The 27525-nt window shown below is 46.4% G+C and overlaps 1 protein-coding gene across 2 annotated transcripts in view; it reads left to right on the forward strand.

The window, feature by feature from the left end:
• The window catches only part of GALNT17 (polypeptide N-acetylgalactosaminyltransferase 17), a 208433-nt gene that overhangs the window by 62415 nt on the left and 118493 nt on the right, over positions 1-27525 (forward strand). For both annotated transcript variants that reach the window (XM_083806492.1, XM_083806491.1), the window contains exons 3-5: positions 16276-16442; positions 24946-25120; positions 27220-27417. In XM_083806492.1, the coding sequence (XP_083662618.1) occupies positions 16276-16442; positions 24946-25120; positions 27220-27417 (540 nt within the window). The remainder of the gene's footprint in view (positions 1-16275; positions 16443-24945; positions 25121-27219; positions 27418-27525) is intronic.

Consider the following 27525-nt stretch of genomic DNA (forward strand, 5'->3'; position numbering starts at 1 on the left):
TCTTTTCCCTCTCAAACAAGCCTATTTTTCTTGTTAAGTGTGGCTGAGATCTGCAAATATTATTGTAGCAAGTGAGAGAGCTCCTTATTGGTGGTTTCCTCAAGTTTCTTTAGTAGCTGAAACATTTCTGGAGTCACACATTCGTGATATTATGCAAGTTGCTTAGTCATGTCCTGCCCTAGGGTGTTTAGCCAGGCTTGATGAAATGAGTCTGAGAAGGACAGTGCTTAAAAAACAAAAACAAACTGTTTGAATTAACACTGGTGATGTTTGCTGGGAAATAGTAGTCCTTGCTGTTTATTGCAGACCAAGGAGATCAAAAGAGCTCTTTCTCTTGTGTGCACGATACATTATTTTAGCTCTTGCAAAAGGTTTCTTTTTTCTTTTTCTTTTCTTGTAATCCTGTCTACAAACAATAGCAAGGAAGAGGCAGAATGTATTAGTTTTCTTCTTAGAGTAAGTGAAGGAAAAACTAGCAAGGAACCAAGGTCATGTAAGAAGGAGAAAAGCCATGACGGTGTTTCAGATGAGAAGTCCTGCTTGAATAGTAAGTACATGGGAGTGTCTTCAAATATACTTCCATCTCTAGGAAAAAAAAAAAAGGCAAAACCAAAAGCAGAACTAGGGGTGTATCTTCTCTCTTACTCTCAGCACTGGCACAGGCTGCCCAGAGAAGCTGTGGATGCCCCATCCCTGGAGGTGTTCAAGTCCAGGTTGGACAAGGTCCTGGGCAACCTGATCTGGTGGGAGGTGTCCCTACCCAAGGCAGGGGTTGGAACTGGGTGAGCTGTGAGGTCCCTTGCAGCCCGAGCCATTCTGATACTAGATACTCGTAGTCTGAACCAGCACTGTGTGCAAAACTCTTGCCCTTGGCATTTTCTGGCTTCAGCATGGACAAAGTAACACGTTCCAGTGCTTGGAAAGATGCCACCTGAACATCTTCTGGGAGAGAAAGTAAAGAAACCGAGCAGCGGGCATCAGCGTCAAGGCTCTGGCATAAACATTCCTCAGAACAGGGTTCAGCTTTGCTGTTCAAAGACTGGTTGCTGGATATTTTCTATCCAAGCACACTGTCCTGCCAGGTCTGTCCCATCTCTGAATGCTTCTAGGGCTCTGTGTTGCTTTACACATCTTTAGCCTACCAGGCTGCACGTGTTCCTTGTGCTCTCTGAAGGAACGCTTGAGGTTGTGCCAGATCTGTCCCCTCTCTGATGTGAGGTTCACGGGGATAGGAAGATACCTGCGAATGCAGCAAATCCAGCTTCAGAGCTGAAAAGATGTGGCTCTTCTTCCCCCGCTTCATCAGATACGTGAGAGGTGAAGAGCAGGCGCCCGGTCTCCGCGCAGCCTGGCACCGCCTGCCCCGGCTGCATCTCCTGCGGGCCTCGGGACAGTTCATGCCAGGGAAGAGCCCCACATTTGGCTGCTTTATCCCTGTGCTGCTTTTCCAGCACTGATACAAACCACTGCACTATTGAATACATACTGGTATTGATCTTTATTCTTTAGTGCATCCTGGTATGCATGTATGCAGGGATTGGTATCGGACTTCCAATAGCTGTATTTCTTGAAAACTGGGCAAGGGAAGTCTCTAAAGACATGCTTTTCTAGCTGTGCTTGGTGTTTGCTGGTTAATTTAACTTCCTACTGAAATGTTTGTTTTTACCTTTTATTCTGGATGTACACAGAGACACAGAACAACTTTGTTTTTCTTCTGAAGTAAAGATCCTTGAAGTAGGGTTTGTCTGACAGCTACATGTGCTCTGCGTGGAGTCAAAGTGTCAAAAGCCTTTGGTGCTTAGAAGTCCCAAGCATCTTTTTTAACTTTACTGGTAAGAAAGAAAGTGCTTCTGGGAAAGTAACTCTAGAGTTTGTTCAGTGGCTGTTATGGGATTCTGTTACTATCATCATTCTGCGTCAGTGTAATCTAGAAATACTGTGACCCTGGATTTGTATACACAGTACCTAATTTTTTTATGCAATAGATTCCACTAATTGTCAAATTTCCCTTCCTGACTACAGAATTATTCCCTGTTCTTCTGACTTTGGAACATGATGCTAATGAGACTAATGTATGTGAAGTGTGCCATAAAACATTTACTAGTGTAAACGTAAGTATTAAGCACACGCTTAGGAGGGGGATGGCATTAGTATAGTTTAACAACCAGCTTTTGTCATCTTCTGGACTCCTGCACTGAAAAATACCTGCGTTAGAAATACTTCTGACTAAATCATACTTATGAAAATAAATGAACCAAATTAAGATTTGGATATGCTTTTTCTAAATCGCCTTCCAAAGGAAACAAAGCTTGTGTGTTTGTGCTACCGACCTGTCTGTCTTGCAGAGAGCTTTTCTATTGCCTCAGGAGCTTCTGAATCAGTTGTATATACACAGCCAAGGCAGGCAGAGGAATGAGTCAAGCGCCGCTGTCTGCCAGCGTTGGTCCTGAAGCCGTTTGTTTAGTTCTCCAGCATCCAAGGCAGCGCAGTGTGCGTGCAGCTGGCTGGGAAGGGCGCAGGGATGGGTGGCAGAGCTGAGTGACACGGGGAGGTGGGTGAGTCTGTCCTGCAGTCGATGGCATATTTTGGAGGATGGTCAACCACAAAGCTTGAATCTGTTGAAATAATTTAAAAATTCATTACTTTTTGCTCCTCACTGTCCCTGAGTTGGGGCCATTCAATCAATCCTCCACTGAGGGTCTCCCAATGACTCTTTTTTTTCATTTATGTGAAATAGCTTGTGTGCACTGGGAGAGATGGGTAAGTGGATGTGACACTCATAATGGCTCTGGCTTTTATGTCCCTTAGACCTGTCTGAACCTAATAACTTTATTGCAAAAGCCTGTCACAAAAATAAATCCCATTCTGCACATCCTATTTTTACAACTTAGGAGATCGTTTCTTGTTAGAACTTGCTGAGTAAGTAATGTGCACTTAAAATGCCTGTATGTACCTAAATATATAAATTGTAATGCATATTTTTGATACCCCCAGTTGTAAAAAAATATAAAGCACAACATTTCTGAGAAATAGTTACTGGAAATAAGGTAGGAATTAAAAACAAAAAACCTTTCATGAGGAAATTCAATGAGTTTTAGAGGTTTAATGATCAGAAATACAATTTATGAGAATCCTGTGTTCTGAATCTATAAGCATAAAACTGTACCAGACGGCATTAGGTCTTTTAAAATTCTTGGGTAATAGAAAATGGTTTTCTGTTCCATGTACTTCATAGGGTAGATACAATTGATTTAATATTGATAATGTCTTTTGCAAGAAGACATGTGCAACTGAATCAGCAAAATAGGACCTAAAATAAGCAATCAATGAATGGAGCATGATTAGGAAGTGACATTATGAATAGCAGTCTGAACACTTGCTTTCTTTTAAGCTTGTTCATAATCTTTACAAAAGCCAAATGAAGATCAATTCATTTCCTGGTGAAGCTTTATTTCTGTGAACGGAACTTGAATGAAGCTTGTTTGAAGTCAATAGCTTTAGTTTGTGGAATTATTTGTCATCAGTTCAGAAGGATATGGAAGTCTGTGTTTTTCTACTGAGATTTAAAGACTGAACCCAGTACGGATATACGAGTAAAAGCTGAGGAGCAGTAAATTTGGCTGGATTAAGGAAACTTGAGCACGCTTGAACCTGCCTGGGTGCACACAAGGTGTGTGCGGAGACAGCAGAAGATTGTAACATGATTTATAATGTATTGTGTTTTAGTCACGGTGCCTTGCAGCCCAAGCCTCAGTAAATCATTCAATCCAATCAGTGCACCACTGATATATAAGAATTTACCTCCCAGGTTTTCAGCTGCATCGATACAAAGTACATAGCGGTTTTCTGTGGCGAGGCAGAGCGTGTGCTGGGCTGGGAGAGGGTCTGTGAATAGCTGCCGGCTGCAGGCAAAAAAGAAAAGTCAAGTCTTTGATGTGTATTAATTAATGTGTTGAATTTGGCTGTGCAGGTGGGAGATGATTTTGTGTGTTAGGTTTTTACTGGCTCCCCACGAGACCTGAGACAAAAGTCAGCATTCATAAGGTGAGGAAGAGAGGGAAGAAGACTCCTGAATCTTCTGTTTGTGTGGCTTTTGGGTGTTTGCTCATCTTTAGCAAATATCAGATGTGGCCCCAAACCTCTGGTTATATATAGATAAATGACAAGTGTGTATTGGTAAGGTGTGGACCACGTATCACTATATATTTCCATACATGTTTACTGCTTTTTTTTGGTGTCTGCTCACAGCAAGTATATCATAGCCATTGCTGCCTGAAAACGTACCTAATAAGCCAGTCTGTATTTACGGCCTGAAGTTGCACTGTGCTTCTGTCTCCTCTGGGAGTTGTTGGTTGTGGCAGGGTGAGAAAGGAGCTGACTTCCAATGCGTTGGCCTTTAGATACTCCTGGTAGTATTTCAGTTGCAGCAGCAAACAAATCTATAGTCTTAAATCATGTTGTTTGGGTTTAAGTAATAATAAAAGACTTTTCCAAAGTGTCTGTGCTAGATAGCTGTGAACCTGTTGTCATTTGGATATCTGTAGATAAAGGCAGGCGTTGAATAGGCTTAGCAAAAAAAGAAAAAAGGTCTGATACCTAAACTACGGGGCACACTTGAAATTCCTCACTATACCACCTCCAGCTCATAGTTAAAAATTACAGACAAGCTTTTTGATTCTTAACCCTGTAGCAGTTCAGGTTGTGTTTGGCTGTATTGGGTTGGATTCCTCTCTGAGCTGCCTAGTAGGTATGTGAATGGCGTTGTGTTTTGTACCCGCGTAAGCTGGATTACCTCTCTTGTGCATGCTCGGACTCTGCGCCTGTGAGTTTGGTCTCCCAATGTTGTCTCTCTTGTGTTTTCTTTGTGTGTGCGGTGTTGTTCCCCCCCCCCCCCCCGTCAGAGGAGGAGAGTGCAGCAGGTAAGAGTATAAAATTTAAAATTCATCCAGGAGCAACTTTAACCACAGAACAGCAGTGGTGGTGTGTATCTTTATCTGTGGAATGGAGAGAAACTTCTGGCATGTTGGAGTGTATGCTTGGCCACTTGTGCTTCTTGCAGCAGAAAACAATTATTTCATGAAAAACAAGACTACAGACAATGTGGCCAGTCATTGCTTTTGAACTCCGTCCCTAAATACCTCTCCAGGCTTCAAGAAGCTTCTCACCCTCTCCATGCTTAATGTCCCCTGCCACTAACAGGGGACAGCAATATTTTTTAGCCAGTTAGTTGAATTCAGTTAACTAGTAACCAAAAATGGAATACAAGTAGAAATGCAGACCTAAATCAACCTCATCCTTTATTTTACTTCTCTTTGGTATTGCTTCTGACTTGCTTTTTTTCCCAAACCAAGTGGCCCGCGTCTGTTACCCAGCGGTAGGTGGCTGTGACCTCAGTGAGCAGTCTGCGCTGTGTGGGAGGGTTGTGGTGGTGCTGGCTCCAGCAGGCTCCTGCTGGGGCTGCAGAGCTCCCTCTGTTCAACTTTCACCATGCAGAAATTTGCCACGCAGGGCTGAGCAACACCTCTCTGCTGGAGCTGGTCCAATTTTGACAGGTTATGTAAACTTAGGAGGTGATTTCTGTACATAACGGAAGAGGTTGTTTTAAAACCTCTTAATCTTGCCAGTTCATAAACCAGTCAGCAGAGTGGATCTGCTATTACCCAGAAAAGTTATCTCTAAAAATCAGCTATTTCTTTTAAATTCATCACTTTTATACTACCTGTTAGAGCAGTAGCATTGTTCCACCCGGTGTTCAAGGCAGCACAAGCGTTAGCCACTTTTCTTATTCACTGCCCTAAATACATACAGCGGATGTCAAAATCTTGAGTTTCCATGAGATCTATTCTAGTAAGAAGCTGGGAAGGTAAGGCCATATAGGAAGGATTGAATATTAAATTTGGCGGGCAAGGCTTATGGCTGTGACAGTTCTATACCAATGTACCAAAGCAGAGCTGTGGAGCTGTTTGTGTAAGGCTGCTGGGTGCTTGCTGCCCCAAAGTCGCTGCCCTGAGAGATGCTGCCAGGGCAAGGGTTCGCTTCCCAGCAAGTGAACCCCAAAAGTAGCAGCATCAGTTACACCTGACAGCAAGATACCCCTACCTTGGAGACAGGGGTGGGGTAAATTGTCCTTTGGCAATGTCAGTGTCTCTATGCTGACCTCAGAGGAAGCTTTTTTTCTGCCTTTGACTGAACATCTCTTAATTAGCCACATCCACTGTTGTGCCTGCGTGATTGGCTACATGAGCAGCTGACACCTCTAATAGAGGGTGTCAAAACATACACTGTTAATTTACAGTTTTACATTACTGCCTTTCATCTTGTGACCTCTGAGCACTTAGAAGCCTGTAATGCGGAGGGTTTGGTTGCCCTGTTGTAGCAGAGTCAGCGTTCCCGTGCTGGCTGGCGCGGTGCTGCTCCTTCCTCGGTGGAGGCGCAGGGGCTGCTCAGCACGGTGCTGGTGAAGTCGAGAGCAGGCTTTGCTTTGGATCCGCGCCCCCCAGGAGGTCAGGGTGCTTCTCGCCTTGATGACATGATGCCTGTCTTTGTAAAACGCTATAGACAGCAATCTTCAAAGCTTGTTCCTTCAGTCCGTGCCTATTTTGACAATATTCAGCATTCAGCTCTGTTTGCAGTAGACCGTTTTCTAACAAACTGACAAAAAAAACCTCAAATTTTCTTCCTGTCTATTGTGCATTGTCTGGGTTTACAGATAGGTCAGCAGTCTGGCAGAGCCAGTGTTGCAGGACCTGTGGGTTTTGTTGCTGAGTCCCACTGACCTCCTGTGGCCTTGGGGTTCACCATCTAATTTCTTCATTCCCTTGTTTAAAGAGGTGATATTAACTTTGAGTGGCATCGAGTAGTACTTAAATTATTGGTGTCTTAGTTAAGAGGAGAGCAGGCTCCTTCTCCTGAAGACTCGACAGACCTCAGAATCCCAAGTTCTGTGGATTTCCGTGGTTTCCAGGGACGCCCAGGCTTGGTCCCAAGGGAGGTACATTTGCCTCCTTGCGATGTGGCCCCATGGGATGAAAGTACTGGTCTGTGTCTAGCTTTACCTTGTCATGCTGTATGTTGTCCTCGTGGGACTGATGAGGAGCAGGCAAAGAGCCCAGGGGCTCTATGCAGGTAGCAGAGACAGTGGATGTCATTACCTGAACTATTCTGAAAGGTGTATACCTGGTGATAGGCACCAAAAGGCTGCCTGTAGGGCTGTAAACCATACTGTGTTAACCTGCTGCTGGGACCCTGCTACACCAAAACAGTCCTGGTACCCTCTCTGGATAATGGGTCGAAATCTATAGCATGTCTTGTATGGGGATTGCTCTGACAGTGCAGCCTCGGGAACTAAAGGATCAGAGCTTCCTGTGCACTGAGAGATGTATTGATGATTCTTTTAGTTGCAAGACAATATTTGCTCCAGCTTGGCTTTACAAGAGCTTAGCAAAACAGCAATCTATGTGATAGTAATTTAGGGGAGAATTCCACTGAACATGCAGAAATTCTAAACTGGTTTTCTTTTATGCACCTTTGCTTTAATGTTGCAATTCCATATATCATTGTAGGAGATGTATCTGAAAATATACGAGCTTATTAAGTTGAACTCTCTCTTGTGCTGAACCACATTTTGTAGAAAAATCTACAAAATCCTGTAAAAGCTCTGCCAACATAGCTGAGTACTTTTGCAAGCCTAACTGTTTTTAAGGACCATAAGTAACAAGAATCATTTATTCTACTAATCAAAAAGAATATTTGCCTATTTAAATATTCAAACCCTCAAGCCTTATACAAGAATGAAATGTCAGCGAGGGATAAGCACGTTAGCTGGATTTATTTTGTGTGATGGCCAGCAAAGAAATGATTAACAACTAACTTCAAGAGCCAGATTTGGGAACTAGTCGGTGCTCAGAATTAAAAAATAAGGGAGGAAGAAAATCTAGCCACTCTAATATGTAGGAGAGGAAGAAAGCTGTGAAAAAGCTATCATTGAGATCTTTTATGAAGAAGTGTGGTCTCCATAATCAAAACCACTAAGATCTTTGCCTACTTTGTCTCTCTCCACAGGCAAGTTGGAACAGGGTTGTGCCCGTTTTGTGCAACCTTGCAAGTAGCATGGGTTTTCATGCCTACTTCTTTCTGTCCAGTTCATGGTTATTTATTATGGCTGATCACATACAAGAGATGGAGAGGGTCTAGAAGGGACCCCCATTAGTAACTACAGGGGTAACTTCATAGGATGCAGAAGCAACAGAGCCCTAAAGATGTGGGGCGTTCTGCAGGCACAGGTGTTTGCCCTCCTTCTTGGTTCCTGATGTTGGCATCCCAAAAGGGCACATAGAAGGGATGTGCTTTCTGGTCCTTTGTGCGGTGCAGGAGAATGGTGTGTTGAACAGACCTAAAGGGCATTTCTTCAGAGATGAGTAATGGTGTGGAGTCAAAGCGAATGATGATGTAGCCGTTAGATAGGTACGCTGGTGATCAATCAGCCTGAACAGCTGTCAAGGCTAGCTCAGAGGGCTTCTGCTGCTGGGACCCTCTGCCTGTGGCAGCCACTGCAGCGAGTCCAGCACTGGCTTGTGGCCATCGACGCATCCCTTAAGTTGAGAGCAGAACAGAGCTCCTCGTGCTTCCAAAACCTACCTTGTGTGATGCTGCCTAATGCTTTCCTGTGCCAGGCCTTAGTCAGACCAATTAAATTGTTCAAACGTTGCGGGAAAGCAGCCTACTGTTACTGTGTTGACCTTTTCTCCAGTGTGTATTTTTCATACTCGACATCCATGCAGAGCAGAGCCTGCCTGTCCTGCCTGACAACACAGAGGCTGTGCGTGGCGTCCTGTCCTCCTGCGCTGGAAGAGCAGGATGGGGAATGCTCCCCCTTTGGGCTGAGGGGAGGGCACAAAGCTATGGGCAGCCCAGGGAGGGTTGAGCATCAGCAGGGAGAAAATAGGAAAAGAACTTACTCTAACAGGATAGAAAGGTCATACAGCAGACTTTTAAGTTTCTGATCTGCTGGTAATTCATTTTTGGGCTGTTGCATGCATTATTCTGCATCACCTCTTCATCTGTCAAGTAGTGACCGTTCCTGCTGTGGTGGAAATGGGAAACTTAAAGCCAGCACCACAGGTAAGTCTCCAAGTAGGGTGTGCTATTCTTCTCTTAATGTCAACAGTCACGTTGCACTGATGTTGAAAATCAATAGGAACTGATGTTATCTGGTGCTGTCTTACAGGGTGGGACTCGTGTCATGGGGATTTTCAGCCTGCTAGTGGCCTTTCCCGCTACACGAAGTATATAAAAAGTTTTGCTAGCTTGTCTTGCTTATTGAATGTGTGACACCGTAAAACTCTCCCGTGCTTTGTGGGGCACTGAACAGGGATGCTTCCGTGCATACAAGGATGCTGCGTGTGTAGAGGCGGCTGGCTGTCTTGGTGGTGGCAGCAGTGGCGTGGGGCAGGATGCGTGCCGTGGCACGAGGTGAACGGATGCAGCGTGACTGCCCGAACTCTTCCCATGCCTGCCAGCTGTTCCTGGTAGGGTGAGCTCTGCCCCGCCTGCAACACAGGCTCAGGAGCTGCACCTTCCCTCCGCAGTTTGCAGCGGTGGCACCTGAGCCTGGCCCGCGGTGGCTGGATTCCCTTTGCTGCCTTTCTGCCCCGCGTGTTTCATCTTGAAGACTTGCCTTCCTGATGGTCTGCGCTGGGACACGCTGCCCAGGGGGTTCCTACCGGAGCATCGTGCGCCTGTTGGGCAGGCTTGCAGGTTTGTGTTGGGTCAGGAACATCAACTGCAGCTTCTTTGGGTGGTCTTGAAATCAAGGGCAGGCAAGTGGTGGGGGCTGGGACCCCGCACAGGTATCACTGCACTGCCTCTGGCTTTCCCTCAATTTTTGCTGCTGTTCAGGTACTGGTTAGCTGCGTGTTTAAAAAATAACAATGCAGCTTGGGGGAAGATGCAGCTGTATCTTGGCAGGCTTTGATGTGGCTTCTGCTGTCTGGTTTGGGCACTGTGGTCTTGCCCAGTACCCCTTTGTGGTGCTTGTCTTGTGCTGCAGGGCATGTGTGAGCACTTCCTTTTATGTGAAGGTTTTGTTTTTTGTTAGCATTTCTTAACGCCTTCTCTTTGGCTTCACACCTGCATCTCATACAGCGAGGATCTACTGTGTTGAGTGTGGAGTTGGAAACGACCTTTGGAGAAGGGTTTGTGCTGACGGGGCTGTTGCAGAGATCAGCTTTGGGGCATTTGCAGACCAAAGGGACAATAGCCAGATCTGCAAGAAGCAGCTCTGCGAATGCTCCAAAATGTGCCTGGGGTATTGCTGAGGTAGCACCAGCCTGGAGGAAAACAGCTCCTGGCAAAACTGTTGTGTCTGGTTCTGTACAACGCAAAACTGTCTCTCAAAGGAGATGGTGAATGTTTTGCCCTCGTGTCTTAAGGCACGGGGGGTGTGAGGTTAGGTTTTTCTCTGCCTTCTTTAAAACTGTGGATTAAAAGCACCATCAGGGCTCTGCGTCTTCAGCAACAGATAGTTTTCCTCCAGTGGTGGTTTTCTTAATATCTCTTTACCACCTGATATTCCCTCTTGCTCATCTGTGTCTGGATCTTGACAAAAACCGCTGCATTTTATTGCACCCCCATTGTGCAGTTGGAGAGATGGCTTCAGACAGCTCCAGGCTGGATGAGCGGTGATGCTTTACAGGCATGAGGAGTGATTCATTAGAAATACATCATTAGGAAATTCAGGTTACTGATGGATCGCTTTCAGACAGCCTGTTGAAGCCTACTTTTTGACAAGATCCAGGTATTACCCTTAAAACATTGGGTGTATTTGGGACCCAGGGCACATCCATCCAAAGCAGACTTTTCAGATTTATGGAGTTCTGCTTTCTCGCTAGAAACGAGAACAGCTATACTTTCTGCTTAATGGTTTTTAATCTTCACTTAAAATTTTGGTAGGCATATTTATATATGGATTGGGGAGGAAGGGCTCGGAGACAGTACAGCAGGGACAAATTAGGAAAAAATGATGGTCTTAATGATTTGAGGTTCTGTGGAAAATGGATGCGTGTGCTGTCAGGAGTGGATGACTTGAGTGAGGCATATCTGCTACATTCTGCGATAACGTCTAGAGTCAGTGATGAATACAGTCTTTGATGCAGCATCTGGGATTAGTGGTTACTGGATCTCAGCACTAGCAATATTTCTGCTTTTGGTATCTGGAGAGGAAAATGCCCTGGGAGCAGAGGCAGCTGCAGGGCTGTCCAGCTGCTCTTGGACTTCTTCTGTGGGCTAATGTCTGTTACTAGTTTTTTCTGGAGTACAAGATGACAGTCCTGTTCTCAATGGGTAGGGCCTTTGAAAGAATATGATGTGTTATTGTCTTAAATTGTTGTGTTTCTCTTGTTGCTTTGATTTTTGTGAAAGGTGCTACCTGACGGTGCCTGCCATCCATAGGAGATGCACTGTATGCAGTATATCGAGTCACAGCATAGGCATACAAATCTGCTGCTAGCTCTGTGCCAGCGTGGCTTAATCTGGAGCTGAAGGATCAGGCTGCTGCGACTGACGGGTGCCTGCTCTGCACTAGGATCTGTCCGTATTCAGGCGAAGTGCGCTGGTGGCGGTTTGTACTTGGGCAGCGGAGGTGCAGAGACCGCCTGAGGTTGGTTGTCAGCCACCTGATAGCGGACCGTGCGGCTCAGGGTGGTTGGTACAAGATGGAAATAGCTTTGTGCTCCAGGAGCCAGTTGATGTGCATTAATTAATAGAGTGGATCACGTTAAATCACGGAGCAGAGAAGCGTTTTGAAATGTCACTTGCCATCTTGTGGCCTCCCCGTGCTCCAGGAGCGCTTGCTGTGATTCCAGGTTATTTTTCTGCCGCGGGATCACGAAGCAGTAAATGACATGATATCCCTTTTCTGTCACCCAGACAGCCAATAAACATCCTAATCTCAGTTGCTGCACTGAAGAGTAGATTTACAGCTATGTGGTGGGCATAAAACAAATGATCAGAGGATTCAAAGGCAGCCTCCTGCAGCAGACAGGCATAGTAGCAAAACGTGATTTTTTTTGTTTTGTTTTAAAATTTGTTGACTTGATTAATACAGCCTGACGTATGGCAAGCTGTTCGGCATAAACTCAGATGTATTTTCCCTCCCCCCCCATCTCCCCTCCTCATCCTTCATTTGTTTCTGAATGGCTTCTTGCATAAAGAAGTCACTGTGAAAGATACCCCCTGTAAATATGCTATATTTCATGTGCTTCCTTGTGTGTTCTCCTGATTGCAGAGTTGGGCTTTTGTGTAAAATAAAGATCTTGGATCCGAGAAAGGTGCAAGTGTCCACAGTGAGGTAGTGTCAGGTTCTCTGCACCCATCTGCCTTCTCGCTGGACCAAGGATGGAGTAAAACCCCATTAAACCCCATTCTCCTGTACTTAAGGACAAGCAACACTTCCCAATGAAAGCTCAGAGAGGTCCTTAACTTAACCCCCCGATGCCATACGTTAGTAAGACGAAACTTCCTGAGAGTTTTGTCAGCATGATTTAATGGGACATAGTCAAGCATGATTTAATGGGGCATAAAATGCATCTTACTCTGATATCCTATTGATCTAAATGAGACACAAAACTGTAAGGGATCTGTTTCTTTTTGCTATTGATTCATGGTATTTTGATATAAATCCTGCAAGCAGGTGCCAAACTACGTTTATCTGAGGAGAGCAGGATTTAGTGGGGAAAATGTCTGTGTAACCTGTGCTAATTAGTTTACAGGTGTTGGCAAGTAGCTGGTGGTGTGCGCTTTACCAGTCGAGTGTTTCTTGCCTACCGAAGAGGGAAGTGTGAGGGATTAACTGCAGTCTACTTGAATTTTCTCCAATTTGTGCTATTTTCTGATGTAAAAGGCCAGGTATTGCCCTTTTGTAAACTGGCACAGTGCCTGTGTCTGGCAGCGCTGCGTTGGGTCCGCAGGCTGATGTGCGCTCTGCTCCTGAGCACCTGGTACCGGGGGGGGGGCAGAAGTTTCTGAAAGAAGCTTTTGGTAATGATGGAAAACAGGTAGTGGGCAAATGTCAGTTTAAGAAGAGGTGCTGGTCTTTAAGTCTATGAATTTCAATGAATTTCAGTACATGACACCAGCAAAGATATGTTGTGTTGGTCTCACCATTGTAATTTTTTTTTCAAATGTAAAAGTTTTCACAATGCATGCAGTTGTTGCTTTGGAAATCCAATTTTACTGGACTAAGAGTTGCTTGCAAGCAGACTGGCCAGGGTGTGAGCAGAGCATTAGAAATAAAACCTAGGATCATCCTCCTAGAACACATGAGGAGCTGCAGAAGTCTTCCAGCCTGTGCAAAAATGGATTTCCTTTGGTGTTAGTTCAGGTTCTGAATAAGCTTGGCAAAAACCTCAGCACAACAGGCTTATTCTAGAGCTTCTCCCTACTGCTGGTTAGCCTCAAATCCCCCTGAGGATGTTCTCGAGTGTCACATTTATCTCGTTAATTGCAAGTCCCCGAAGAGACAAGCCCACGGTCTGGGCCGAGGACGGCAGCTGTGCCAGAATCGAGCTCTGGCTGTGTGTGTGTTCCCTTTTGGATAATTAGCCAGTCTTGAATCCTGAGTCTAGATGTATTTTGGCCTGGGAGCTGAATTTGGAGGGTGCTGTCTGGCGATCAGCCGAATGCTTTCTCACCAGAGGGTGATGAACGGGGGCAGGAGGGATGATACCTCAGATGTGGTCTGGTAGCTGGCACATTGCTGAAGTCACAGGCATGCCTGGGGACTTGTCCCTGAGCCCTTTGTCATTGCTCCTGCTGGGACCCAGGCTCAGTGTTGGCTGGCTGTGCCATTCCTCTCTGCTTCACCTGAAACACTGAGCACAGCAGAGTCTGGATCAGTCCCTTTTTGTGTTTAAAATGCTTAGAAGGAAAAACAAACCAGCCAAACCGCTTCCCATCTCTTGTGGTCAGTATTCCTGCTGTTTTAACAAGTTCTCTGCTGACCCTTCTAATTATGTTTGAGATTGAGCTCTTCTCCCCCCTCCCCGGCCCCACGAGAGCACAGAAGCACCAGGTGTTCTCCTGCACGAGTGTTTGTCGACACGTCAGCTCATCGGTAATGAACCTCTGCGCTGGAGCCTGGGGGCCGCAGTCCGATAGCACGTGGCTGCGGGCAGAGAGCTTCCCTCAACCCAGCTGCTTTTTGCACCAGAGAGGCCCACGTGAGGATGGCTGGCAAACTTGAGGTTAATTTGTTTTCAAATTGCTGCCTTCCCCACTCCTGTGGTCGCAGCCAAAGCCACCAGAGAGAGCGCGGCGTTTATGCGAAGCCTTTGCCTCCTTCCGCCTGCCGATAGAGAACTGCAGCTCTGCGCACACGAGCAGTGCGGGTATTTGAGGTCCCCGCTCCTTCCCTGACTTCTCTCTTCTCCCCGTATCTTTGCTCACCTGTCCTCAGCAACCAGGTGAGGAGAACAGTGATAAGAGGAGTGCAGGATGAATGCAAATCATCAGCACGTGGACCTCAGAGGATTCAGTGTGAATTTTCCTCCAAACCACTTTGATCACAAACTGAGTTCTTTGTTCCCCAGAAGTGTGCACCATGGGGGAGGCTGCCCAGGGGTGTGCAGTCATTAAAAGGAAATGCTCTTGATCCCATGACCGCTATTCCTTCAGTTTAGCAGGTGTCAACATATATATAGAAAGCAGATTTTTAATCTCATAGTCTGTTTAGTTCAACTTTTGTGCAAGGATTTCAGATTCGGTTGTCATTTCACCCCATTGTGACTGTTCATTTTAAAGAGAGATCTGCTTCTTGGAAGATACTTTTTGGCATTTGGTATATTCCTGTTTGTAGAGAGCTTGGATTGCTTTAGGGTATGCAACAGTTAAACCAGGAAATGCATCCTTGTTTTCATCCAGCATACTTGTTTAACTAAAGAAGATTCATAAAGAACCGTGCTTCTGTTAAAATCTTCATCTCTTGTGTGTCATTTTGGAGTCTAAAGAATGCCTGCAGTTGCCTAAGAAACACCCAGTACAATTAAATACAGAGTCATTGTTGGCGAGTCAATGAGCTTGAAGCTACGCCTGGATATCGTTCCTGCGTTCGTTCGTTCTTTGCTTATCTGGGCAGGATTTACTTGGTAAACGCTCATTGTAATTCTGTGAACTCTGCTAATGTTGCATGTCTAATCCATCATGAATGGGGAGAGGGAGCAGCGAGGCTCGTTTTCTTGCTCTTCCCTTGTACATATTTATCATAGGGAAAGATGGAGAATTTAAGTTGCTTAAATTAGTTAAAGATAGCCTGTTTGCTTTCTGCAAGTGCTTAATTAAGGCTAGGCTTTTATTTAGGGTAAAGTGTGGCATAAAACATCATCTGCATCTCATTGGGAACTGCATGTGCTCCTCGAAGAGCTGTGGGTTACCTGAAAGATCTCTTCTGCTTAGAGCTGCCACAATTCTGCTCCGTGTGTGTCCTCGGTTGTGATGCCTGGTGTACTCACATAACGTGAACCTGTTGCTTGCCAGGGATGAAGCTGGCTGGTAGGTGATGCGGGGCCACCTTCCACCTCTCTCTGTCTCTGATATGCAGAAATGTGCCTGAGCAGATGCCTAGCCACCAAAACGAAGCTCGAGTTAAGCAGTTACTCCTGAAACCCAGAGAAATGATTGCAAATCTTTGTTTTTAACCTATGCTGGCTGTGAAGTACAAAGACACCAATTCACAGCAGTGCTCTGCTGGGATACTTCAGAGGCTGAAATGTATTCAGAAGAATCTATTAAGAGAGCTAAAACATTTACTAAAACTATTTAACCAAGGGTCATTTTGTATTCATTTCGTTCCAAGGGAAATGGGAAGAAAATTCACAAGTGCAGCTTAAGAACAAAACTGACTTCTGAGCAGCTGTTAATCTTAGCACAGAACAGGAAGGTGAGGTTTCTCTTTAAACGAGGAAAGGCTTTCTCTGTTCTGGCGGCTGCCTTTTGTTATGTGCCCACAGACACGCATGGACACGCAAATGCAACCTGAGTTAAGTGAACTGTGGATTTGCACCCTGCCCTTGGTGCTCTCCCAGCCCGGAGGATGCTCTGTCACTGCTGTCTTCCGAGAGAGCACTGCTGAAGTTATGCCCAGGCACTAACATACACACTGTGCAAAGCAGTGCAGTGTTGGCCCTCGTCCTCGCCATGTATTAAACGTGTGCCCAGCTCTAAGTGCTGCAGCGTGTGCTCTGCTAACCCCGTCTTTCTCTTTCTTTCTCCTTTGTGCTGCAGGTGCAAAGAGCTGAAATACGGCAAGGACCTACCCCAGATCTCCATTATCTTCATCTTCGTGAACGAAGCGCTGTCGGTTATCCTGCGGTCGGTGCACAGCGCTGTTAATCATACACCAGCTCACCTGCTGAAGGAGATTATCCTTGTGGATGACAACAGTGATGAAGGTTAGTAGTTCTGGGATCTTGGATATCTAAAACCCTCAGGAGGGTGTTTAACTTCTTCAGATCTCGTGGAGGAATTGTTTCCTTTGGCAGTGGTGATGCTGCAGGGCGGCATGTGGTCTGATACGATGTTGGTGCTAGCTAGCACACCAGTTCTACCCTGCCCTGTTTCTCCAGCTTTTGTAGCAAAAAAGCAACGCGATCAAACCGAAGTTAAAATCTGAAATAACTTTTAATTGGAAACGTTGCTGAAAACTAGAAGGCTATAAAAAAAGCAGGGTGTGATCTTACCTCTGCATTCATAGTATCATCCACCAGTTCTGGTTTCAGGTGTATATTTGTTTCCACTCGCAGCACTTGGGTTGGAATAAGGACATGGAGATCACTCACCAGTTACTGTCACAGACAAAACAGGCTCAGCATGGGGTGCTTAAATAATTTATAACCTATTACTAACAGACTAGAGCAGTGAGAAACTAAAAACACCTTCCCCTTATCCACCCTTTTCTACCTCCTGCCCCTGAGTGGCACAGGGGAACAGGGAATGGGGGCTGCGGTCAATCCCTGACACTTTGTCTCCGCTGCCCCTTACGGTCACTCTGTGCCCCTGCTCCACGTGGGGTCCCTCCCACGGGATGCCGTCCTTCCCGAACTGAGCCTGCGGGGACTGCCCACAGGCAGCAGCTCTTCAAGAACTGCTCCCACACGGCTCCGTCCCACGGGGTCCATCCCCCAGGAGCAAACAGCTCCAGCACGGGTCCCCCACTGGCGGTAGCTCCCCCCAGACCCCCTGCTCCTGCGTGGGCTCCTCTCCATGGCTGCAGCTCTGGCCTGGGGCCTGCTCCTGCGGGGGCTCTCCACAGGCCGCGGCCTCCTCCAGGCCACATCCACCTGCTCCAGCGGGGGCTCCTCCACGGGCTGCAGCGTGGAGATCTGCTCCGTGTGGGACCCGTGGGCTGCAGGGGGACAGCCTGCTCCACCAGGGGCCTCTCCACAGGCTGCAGGGGAATTTCTATTGTGTGCCTGGGGCACCTCCTGCTGAGCTGACCTTGGGGGCTGCAGGGCTGCTTCTCACTCCTTGCTCTCCCAGCTGCTGTTGCACAGCACTTTTCTTTTGCCGTTTCTTAAATCTGCTCTCACAGAGGCGCAACCAGCGTTGCTCACTGGCTCAGCTCTGGCCAGCAGCAGGGCCCTTTAGAGCCAGCTGAAACTGGCCCTTATCTAACACGAGGCAGCTTCTGGGCTCTTCTCGCAGAAGCCACCCCTGCAGCCCCCCTGCAACCAAAACCTGACCACGTAAACCCAATACAGACCCACATAAGTCAGGCCATGAAAAAATGTGGAGGAAGATGTTAGGTTTCCTGTGTTAGATACTCGTGTTTTGGTTCAACCGTCTTGCAATCTCACCGTCGAAATGCCTTCCCTTCTGGCTTTTGATAACACAAATTTACCAGAGGTTAAATGTCACATGGAAGCATTTTCAGACTTGAATTCTTCCCAGATCTTCCAGTGTGCAGTTGGTAACATTACTTGAGCAGTTAAAATCTCACAAAGATCAGCAAATGGTTGTTACTTTGATTACTGCTGCCTTCATTTACATTGCATGCTTTTAATATTATTTTAAAAAATAATACACATGGGCTGTGGATTCTGTGATGAGAAGGGAAGAACAGGGAGTCTGAGAGGTTACTCGTCTGTCTGCAGTGAGATGAGATGGTACACAGCAAGCTACTCAAGCCTGCAAAAATAGGCACTCAAATCCCACAGTAATGAGCACCACAGAAAGCTGATGAATTATAATTACTAGTAGAAGAAACAGGAGGCCAGCTCCACAGCTGATGGAAATCACAGCAGCTCTAGCGCAGAAGCTAGGGTGATGCACACCAGTGAAGCCGTGGGATTTCAGAGCTGGAACAATTCAAATAGTGAAGAGGAAGCGCAGGTGACCTGTTGTTGCAGTATTTAGTATTGCCCAGTTTGAAATACCACAATGAGATGCTGCTGCTCAAAACTGAACCATGCCAATGGGGTGAAGAGAAGAGCTCTATTAGAGAACCCCTTGGTAATAATTACTGAGCTTTTGTACCCACTGCTACGCACAAAGAAATATGTTTCTCAACAGCCTCCACCAGCCATTCAGTATGCAGCACTAATATTGAGTCAAGGACTCTGGAGACACTATTGAAAGACATGAGACAGTGAAATGAATCCTTTCAAAAAGCTTCATCCCCTGAGTAAAGCTGAGACTGCAGCTGGTGTTGAGGATGTGGAATGAAATCTCTTTATCCACCACTGAGATTGCAAGCCAGTGTTTTCCCTGGCAGCTTGCTGCAAGGGCTGTGGCAGTGCTGGGGGGGTTTGGTGGTGGGGCTGGGTGGTGGCAGGGTGTTGGCAGGACAGCACAACGATGGTGGCTAAAGCCTGGTGCGTGCTCGAGCACTCACAGCTGTGGGATTTCCTCTTTGTGCCTGTTTTAGCTGGGCTGACCAAGGTGCCTGGGTTGTGCCAGAGTGCCTTGTGGCACCCACCTGGCTGGGGAGGGAGATGCAGGTAGAGGAGCTACACTGAGGGAGGAGAAATGCCTGCAGCGTGTGCGGGAGCTGGGAGAAGCCAACCTCCTTGCACACTGAGGTGGCGTGCTCTGTGCAACCCACCAAGAGGGTGCATTGACCGCATCAGGAGTGTGAGCATCCAGGGTCCCTTGTGAAAGACCAGGGTTGGACAAAACACGAGCACCAAGGTGGTTCTGTCCTCACAGACCTTCCCAGGGAAGCGTAAAAGGAGAATGGGAGTTGGGAACAGTTTGAGGGAACCAGGCGATGCTGTTAGCCAGTAGGGTTAGTTAATAATGTCAGCACTATGCTGTTGTCTTTGTAGGCATCATGACAAATGAGATTTTTAAGGAGGGATTTTAGGAAGATAATGAGGTAACTTGGCAGATGTTTATGGAGAGCTCATCCCAAGCGTATAATAGTCTAGTTTTCTCCTGTAAAAGAAATGATACAAACAAATGCATATCTCTTGGACCTATGTGTTCATTGTCTGCATCTTCAAGGAGTTTCAGTGACAGCAAAAAATTATTAATGGCAATAATGTTGTCATATAGTTCACACTAATGGTAGGAAGTAATTGTGAGCAGCAATAGCAACATCTTGCAGTTCATACTTCGGATATTGCAAACAAAGTCATTGTAATACATGGATTTATCTTCAATAGGAAAATAATTACAGGAAAATAGATTCTCATAAGCTGTAAGATTTAGCGATGGCTCCTGGAGAAGCAAGTGCTAGTGCCAAGCAGCAGGGGTGGGATTGTGTGCGGGTGGCTTCCACTGAACGAGACGAGGAGTTACCGGAGCCTCTTGGTGAGCAGCTGCGACTGTTTGAGGGGTGGCTTCTGTGGGTGTATGGCTTGTCACAAAGCCTTTGGGCTCTGTTTTGTACACCAGGCAGGAGACTGACCTTCAGAGAGCATGGACTCAAAAGCAGCAGGTATATTAAAACCAGGTGGGTTCCCAGGAGCAACCTCTGGGCAAGTCACTGAAGGCTTACGGGAACCTGTGGCTGCAGGCTGCAAGCTGGGGGGTGCGGGGTTCTGGTGTGGTTTTTGCCAGGGAATACTTCTCACAAACATGAAGAGGAAATACAGGTTGGGAATATGTATAGGTAATGTAAGAGCAACATGCTTTCCCAACCCAAGTATTAAAAGACCCCTGGGGTTTTTAGGTCAGCTTCAAGTTTTAAAATTAGTCGCAGGGATGGAGGTGAGACGTGCGTACCCTGGGCACCCCGGTCTGGCGTCTGCCCTTCAGGCAGCCCACTGAGTGCTTGCAGAGATGGGAGCAAAGCCTCTTGGTGTTTTGCAGTTTCAGACTGGAACAAACTGCTCCTGAAGGCTCTGTAGACGCTTTTTGCCCTCAGCTTTGTTGTAATGTGATTTGTACAACAACACCGCACAACATAAAAGTATGCAGTGAGAGATTAAAAGTTAATAAACACGGATGTTCTGATTCTTCCTATCTGAGCTGTAAATAGATAAAAGATAAGAATGTATTGTAACAGGAAGAAAATCCCTTCTTCAAGGAAGAAGCTTGGGGAGTTGTAGTTTGAGTCCTTTTCCCCCTAGATCTGCACATTATACTTTGTAAAGACTTTTTTTGGAGGCTGCTTTTGTTTGTGTTTGTTGTAGGGGTGTAATTACAGAGTGAGTGCACAGGTTGTGTTTCTGAGTGATAACATGTTTCGTAGGTTGTTGGAGGGATGCAGCAGCATGCCCCTGAGATGCTGTGTTATCTCACAGTTGCACACTTTGTCTGAGTCTGTTGCTTAATCAACACCTGCTTTTTTTGCTGTCTGCCTTCTAATGTTTTTAATCTGGGATAATATCTCTTTGAAAAGCAAACCTTCTGGTATAAAAGAAAACCTTTGAATAAAAGTCTGCTTAGAGTAGCTGACTACACCCAGGTACACATGCTAGGGGTTGTAATTTGCCTCCATGTAAAGTATTATCGGTGACTTGATGTATCACTGTCTGGTTTTGCAGCTGGTTTCAACACCAACAGCAGCGGTTTGTGTGCGCTCTCCCAGGAGCTGGCTCGCTTGCAGTGTGCGTGCATGTGTGCTGAGGTCAGTTTTTAGCAGACTTGCAAGAAGCTGAGTCTTAGCTTTTCCAAGATATTGGCCTAATTATTCTAGTTGCTCAAACCTGAAGATGGGTTGTTTAATTGCAGCTGACCTGGTGCCATCCCACTGGCAATCAGGACTCAGGCTTTCAGTCCCTGCAGAGGTGGGAGGGGAGCAGCAAGCCTTGTTGGTTTGTCCCTATTTCTTTGGCTTTAGTCAGCCAGAAAGTTAGAGCTGAAGGCACTTTGTGGGACCAGCTTGGCCTCTATCTCCATACGGGAATTGGTTCACGCAACTGCTCCCTTTTCACAGTTTCATATTGAATATTTACCTGCAAACATTGAAAGCTTCAGAGACTCACCTGGATCTGAGTCTCGCTGCCAAAATTAGTATGTTCATTTATTGACCATTGAAGGAGTTTCTTTTGTGGGTTGCTGTAGAATTCCAGCCCACAATAGCTTCGGTGTTTCAGGCAAGCGAGAGCACGGGGCAGAAGGGAGTGCTGGTGTTCCCATGGCGCTGGAGCATTCCCAGCCCCGACCTGTGTGTCCTCCAGCCTGCAGTTTCTGATAACAGCCTTGGGCTCTGTGGACTTTTCCCACCTGGCTCAGCCTTGCAAACACTCCTGTGTTTTCATTAGGGGCGTAGAGGACACGTGGTCCACTCCCTAAGCCTGGCTGAACGTGGTGTAAGAAATTTTCTACTGTTGGTGGTTCCTTTGGCTCCTCTGGTGCCATTGGTCTTTGCTCTTTTCTTTCTGTGCCACTGGGTAGTTCCCACCATTGGTTCTGGGGGCTTTAACTGGGGCAGGATTAGCAGCATTACACATGGAGCAGTGGATGTTCCTTCAGTTGTTTCAGGGCTGATGTCCATGGCATAGTTACTTCTAGTGGCATCAGGTGGTTCAATTTCTTTGGCAGGCCTATTTCCCAGAAAGCTCATGTAGGTGACAAAATACTTTGCAATACGTAACATAAGTCATTATAGCTGACAGCTCAGTTTTTTAATAGAGCAACAGGTCTATTGGATTCTACTTTCTTGGACTCGCTCTTCAGTGAAGATCAATACAGACAGATGGAGAACAAAAGGGAGGATTGAAATTGAACCTGCTGGCATTTTCTGTATGGTTTCTTTCTGCAGATCTTCCCTCTAAGTGGCTTGCGCAATGGCAAAGACCAAATGTTCACAAATGCCTCCATGTACAAGTATTGATTGCGTCTGTAACGACTGAGATGCAGGAATGATGTGGGTGTGCTGTGAAGGATGGCCCAGGTAGGCATCCGCGAAGGATGCATGGGAAGCCATAAGATATAAGAGAAAGGGGTATCCAAAGTCCATTGCAGTGCTCAGCTGGGATCAAATTGCCAGTTGTAGCCGCTGTAGATCCACCCGTACAGTTATCTCATGGGTTCATGGGCTGCTTAGACACTTTTGATTAGGAGGGATGAAGCAGTGGTGTTTCTGAGCTGGGTATCATGCTAAAATTGTCATTGGTGCACTATCTTGTGGACATTCTCATTTTCAGCAGTGTTGCTGTTGATGCTTTTCAGCACGGCTATGTCAGTCCTGCAGGGATGACTTGATACTCAAATGGGAATTTTGCAGAGCATTCCCAGAGACTGGGATTTCACTTTTGATCCCTGATACTGTTTTTTTCACATCTCAACTTCTGCACGTGCTGAGAAACAACATCTAAAGCCCACCCTGCTGGCTGGGTGCTGGGGAGGTACCTCCTCGTACCGAGGCAGGTGTGCCACATGCTCATTGCCTGCTGAGCACCATGCCCTCCTCCTGCAGAGCTGCTCACAAGTGTGAGAGGCTGCCTGAGGCCAACACAGGTGTGCAGCCATCCTGTCGTGAGGGCTTACACAGGCACGTGAGAAAAGCTAATTCTTACCCAAGAAGGCAAGTGCTGAGGCAGACTGGGAGGGAAGCAGGGGAACCAGCCCAGAAATCTGTGCCAGGTTGTGCAGGAGGCCTATGGCACAAAGAGGAGCCACGTTTCCCATGTCTGGTTAATGCTTTTGTCTCCAAGCATTTCTCCACTTGGGAAGCAGTCCCTTAGGGATACTTGTTGTGGGCAGGGGAGGGCAACTCTGGCCTCTGCTGATGGAGGTGCAAGGTTAAAATGATGCTCAGTCCCAAACATCTTCAGCATCCCTTCCTGGTCACGGGGGTCCAGCCTTGTGATGTTTGACACATGCACAGCTCTGCTGCGCTGGCCTGTGTACTCCTTACCTGTTGGCACCCAGCACCCTTTCAGGCAGGAGGAGGATGCAGCTGTGGCTCCCCTGGGAGTTTCTGCCCGTTATACAGCACGATGGGGTAGGCACCTCTCAGGCTCCACCTGTCACCACACTCAAGAGGTAAAGTTACAGTTCTTCCTGGCTCGCTAGAGCTACACTCTCCTTCAAGCTGCTCATGAATGTTTTTCCTGTTTCCCATCAACAGGGGAAACTTAAAACTCCAATTTTTTAAAATGTGTTTTAATTGTTCAGTCTGGTATAATGCTATGGTCTGCAGTATTAATGACAAAACACATGAAAGGCTGGTACTGGGCTTGTGGGGTTTCATATGCCAATGTCCCTGTCTCCTTAAAACCATTCAGAAGAGTAGTTGTCTCCATAAAACATTGGTTTTTCTCCGAGTAGCTCAGCATGAAATGGAAGTTGCTGAGTTATGTATGTATGTGATGCAGATGCATTGAGTTGAGGAAGGGGCTCATTTGCTTTATTCTTTTTATTCCCATTTCAGCATAAAAGAGAAATGAGACTTTGGGGAAATTGGTATGTGAGGGGAACAATCCCAAAAAGGCGGTTTGAAGAAAGCACATTTTATGTACTTGGAAGAAGGCGTGGAGGGAAAGGGAAGAGAGGATCCCGTATCCTTTGATGTGATCTCGAGCTGAGCCCAACAGATGGGACTTACTGTTCACTTTTCTGCTCTCCACTGCTGTTTTCTTCACGTAGGAACTGCTTTGTTGCTGTAACCTGTGGATTATGTTAGTGGTGATCTGGTGATCTTTTTTTTTTTTTCCCCTCTTTCTTCCTGGAAAAGGGAGTATGTGTGAGGGGTATGAACTGATACGCCAGGAGGTAAAAGGACCAAGGCAGAGCACTAGAAAAAACAGGCACAGAGTGCGGGTTCTGTAACGGGAGGCTGGTGGCGATTCCCACCAGGCTGTGGTACACGTGTAGCAGGGCACGTTTGTTGGAAATTGGAATTTCTTTGTTTTTAGTGTTGGGCAGAGTGTTTCGAAAGGTGGAAGGATGCACGTGGCAGGTGAACACATTGTGCCCCTACATGGGATGGTTTTCAGTGTTATGAACCGAAACTAGGTCTTAGTCTGAGAATCTCAAAGATTCTCAAATGGGGCGTTTGAAATTTTGGAGGCTTTTTCCAAATTGTTGAGAAAATATACTGGTATTTTCCACTTATTACAACCCTTCATATACTTTCACCTTCAAAAACCCAGAGTGTTGTTTGTGCTGAGTTGACAACTTATAAGTACAGGGAAGTTCGGTGCTGGTCATAACTGCAGACCGAGAGATCCACGTTGTTCTCAGCCACAGCTCATGTACAGGCGTAGACGGCATAATTACATGATCTGCAGTTCCCAATGAACAGAAGATACATGGTTATGAGGCTCTTTTATATAAAGCCAAAACCTCTCTAATCCTATCATGGTCAGTCCAAAGTCAGGTCTGTGAAAGTGGTCTCTTGCAAAGCAGCGTTGACTGAATCTTAGTTACCAATAATTATGTCCCTTCCAGGGGTGGTGTCTGGTTCCAGTAAGTCACGCTGGTGTCCATCAGTACAGCCGCTTGGTTTCAGGTAAAAACTGTTGTGCCTTTACAACGGGCTCTCTGGTACTTCTCCTCTAGAGGAACTGAAGGCGCCGCTGGAGGAGTATGTCAACAAACGATACCCGGGGCTGGTGAAGGTGGTGCGCAACCAGAAGAGGGAAGGCCTTATCCGCGCACGCATCGAGGGCTGGAAGGCTGCCACAGGCCAGGTCACTGGATTTTTTGATGCCCACGTGGAGTTCACTGCTGGCTGGTAGGTGTTCGACCTGAGGGTCCCGGTTACAGTGTGTGTGCACGGGGTGTCCACTGCCATGTTGGGTGGTTCGTCCTTTTTGTAAGGATGTGTGTGAAAACCCGTGGCTTATTAATCTTGTCTTTCTGTACCGAATGGCCACTGATGAGATACGCTGAGATGACATAAGGAATATCTTTTCTTGCTCTTGTTTTCTCTAATCATTCTCTATTCCCTCCTTTGATGGACACCCCCCCTCTCCATCCACTCTAGTTTGTTTTTCAGGTTGATTTCCTGTTCTCTTAGCCCAAAGTGCTTTAAGATTAAAAAAAAAAAAAAAGGGGGGGAAAAAAAAGCAGACAGCAAGGGATTGAAAGAGAAAGCATTTCCCGCATTCTTGCCCTTTGCAGCTGGATCCCACTGGGGAAGGCTGATGTTTTAGATTGATTTGTTTTTTCTGCAGCAAAGAATAAGTGCAGAGGCGCGGAAGCAGCGAAAGGTATTTCATATGGACTTTTTTTTGGAGAGATTCAAAACATTTGAGTTCAAGTGGTTTAAGCTTCTGTGAATGTAGATCGTGAGAGGAAACTGAGTGGTTTTTCTCTCTAACAAAGTATAAAAAATAAATGCTCCAAGTTTAGAAAACTGGAGGTAGAAGCTACTAACTTATGTCTAATTTGAACAGAGAGCGACATCCACTAGAAAAAGGCTTTAACAGCAACAAAGAGTTCTTTGCAGTTACTGGATTTTTCATAACAACAGTGCATGTGAAGAGTGTATTTAGGAGTTGTTTCTTACGTTGATATCTGTATTCCCAGCTAAACATTCCTCTCAAGGTCACTTAAGTCTTCACACCCAATTTTATTGGTATACAGAGGAAGCTACAATTTACTGAGGTCTTGAAACAGCTTTTCTAGAGATAGAGAGGGAGCGTTTCTGCGGCACGGGCATGGCTCTCTGATATTTTATACCAGCTGCTATTGCTGGAGACACCAAGAGTGGAAGTTGTTCCTTGTGTTGGCAGACCAAACCTGCTCTGTCGCTGGTTCTTGGGGTGCAGAGGTGAGGCTGAGCATATTCTGCTCTGGGCACATTTGCATGTCCCCAAACTGAATTTTGTAGCTATAGAACCTTCCTCTTGAGCCTTCTCCCCACCTGTCTCTTTTGATGGTCCATATTTCTCCTATGGAAATGTCTCCAGGTGGTCATCGAGCACTTTTTCAGAGCCTTTCCTGGCTGTTGCGTCAGTCCATACTGCAAGTCTGGCCCTTACCTAATGGTTTGGCTGATTTCTTTGCTACTTTAGTAGAGGTATCAGGAAAGCTCAGTTTAAAAATACAGAAATTTTGAAAATTAAAAAGTTCTGAATGTGGAATTACTCTTTAGTAATGCTTTTTTAAACCAGCATACCAGAGAAAACATGGTGTACTGGCTCTGCAGGAAGAGATAAGTTGTAGTTTTAGAGGTTTAATTCATTTCAACAGCTTAACGCCTTAGTTTGTGAAAATCATTTTTTTCCTTGTGCTGATAGCCTCAGCTTGTCCATGAATTTTCATAGAAGTAGTCAGTTGTGTAGGAGAGTGCTAAAACTCCCCGAACATGCAGGGCTGCATCCGTGTACTCCGATTGCAGCCCCACGCAAGGGATGCGTCCAGGCAGGAAATCCCATCAAACGCAAGTGCTGAAACCTCTCACTGCATCTCCCTCGTGGCTGACAAAGCTTGGCAAGCCTTTCAGGAATAACTTTTTAATCCCGGCGGTGTAAATGTGTTGTCTCCGAGCGCAATTTCTGTGCTGATAGAAGCAGAGGCGAGCGGATCAGTAGGACAGGGGCTGTGCATTACAGTCCAGGATTGCTCGCTGGCGCTGCGAGGAGCCTCGTGTTGGTCACCGGCCCCCACTGGGTGGGTTTTGCTACGTCTCTTTGAAGGCGTGATGCCACTTGTGAATGACAGCAGAGAGGGGTCCATGAAATTCCCTTTTATTTACTGAACAGTGACAAGAGGCGTTTCCTTATCCTCATTTAAGTGTACAAGCTGTAGAAAAGCAACAGTGTTTGTCTGCAAACTGGGGAGAAATTAATGGTCTCTTCCGGCACTTTGCTTCTTTTTACCACCCAGGGCTGAGCCGGTACTCTCGCGAATTCAGGAGAATCGAAGAAGGGTCATTCTTCCCTCCATCGACAACATCAAGCAGGACAACTTTGAGGTGCAGCGCTACGAGAACTCTGCCCACGGGTACAGCTGGGAGCTGTGGTGCATGTACATCAGCCCCCCCAAGGACTGGTGGGACGCTGGGGACCCCTCGCTGCCCATCAGGTACGTCTCAGAGCCGGGGACCACTCTGGTTCTGTCAGTGAGGTGTGACGGGGCAAAATGTGGAAAGATAAAATAAGAGAGCCAGCTTAGAGAGGCTGGATATCGAAT

Source organism: Anser anser (assembly GCF_964211835.1).
Source record: "Anser anser genome assembly, chromosome: 20".
NCBI classification, from domain to species: domain Eukaryota; kingdom Metazoa; phylum Chordata; class Aves; order Anseriformes; family Anatidae; genus Anser; species Anser anser.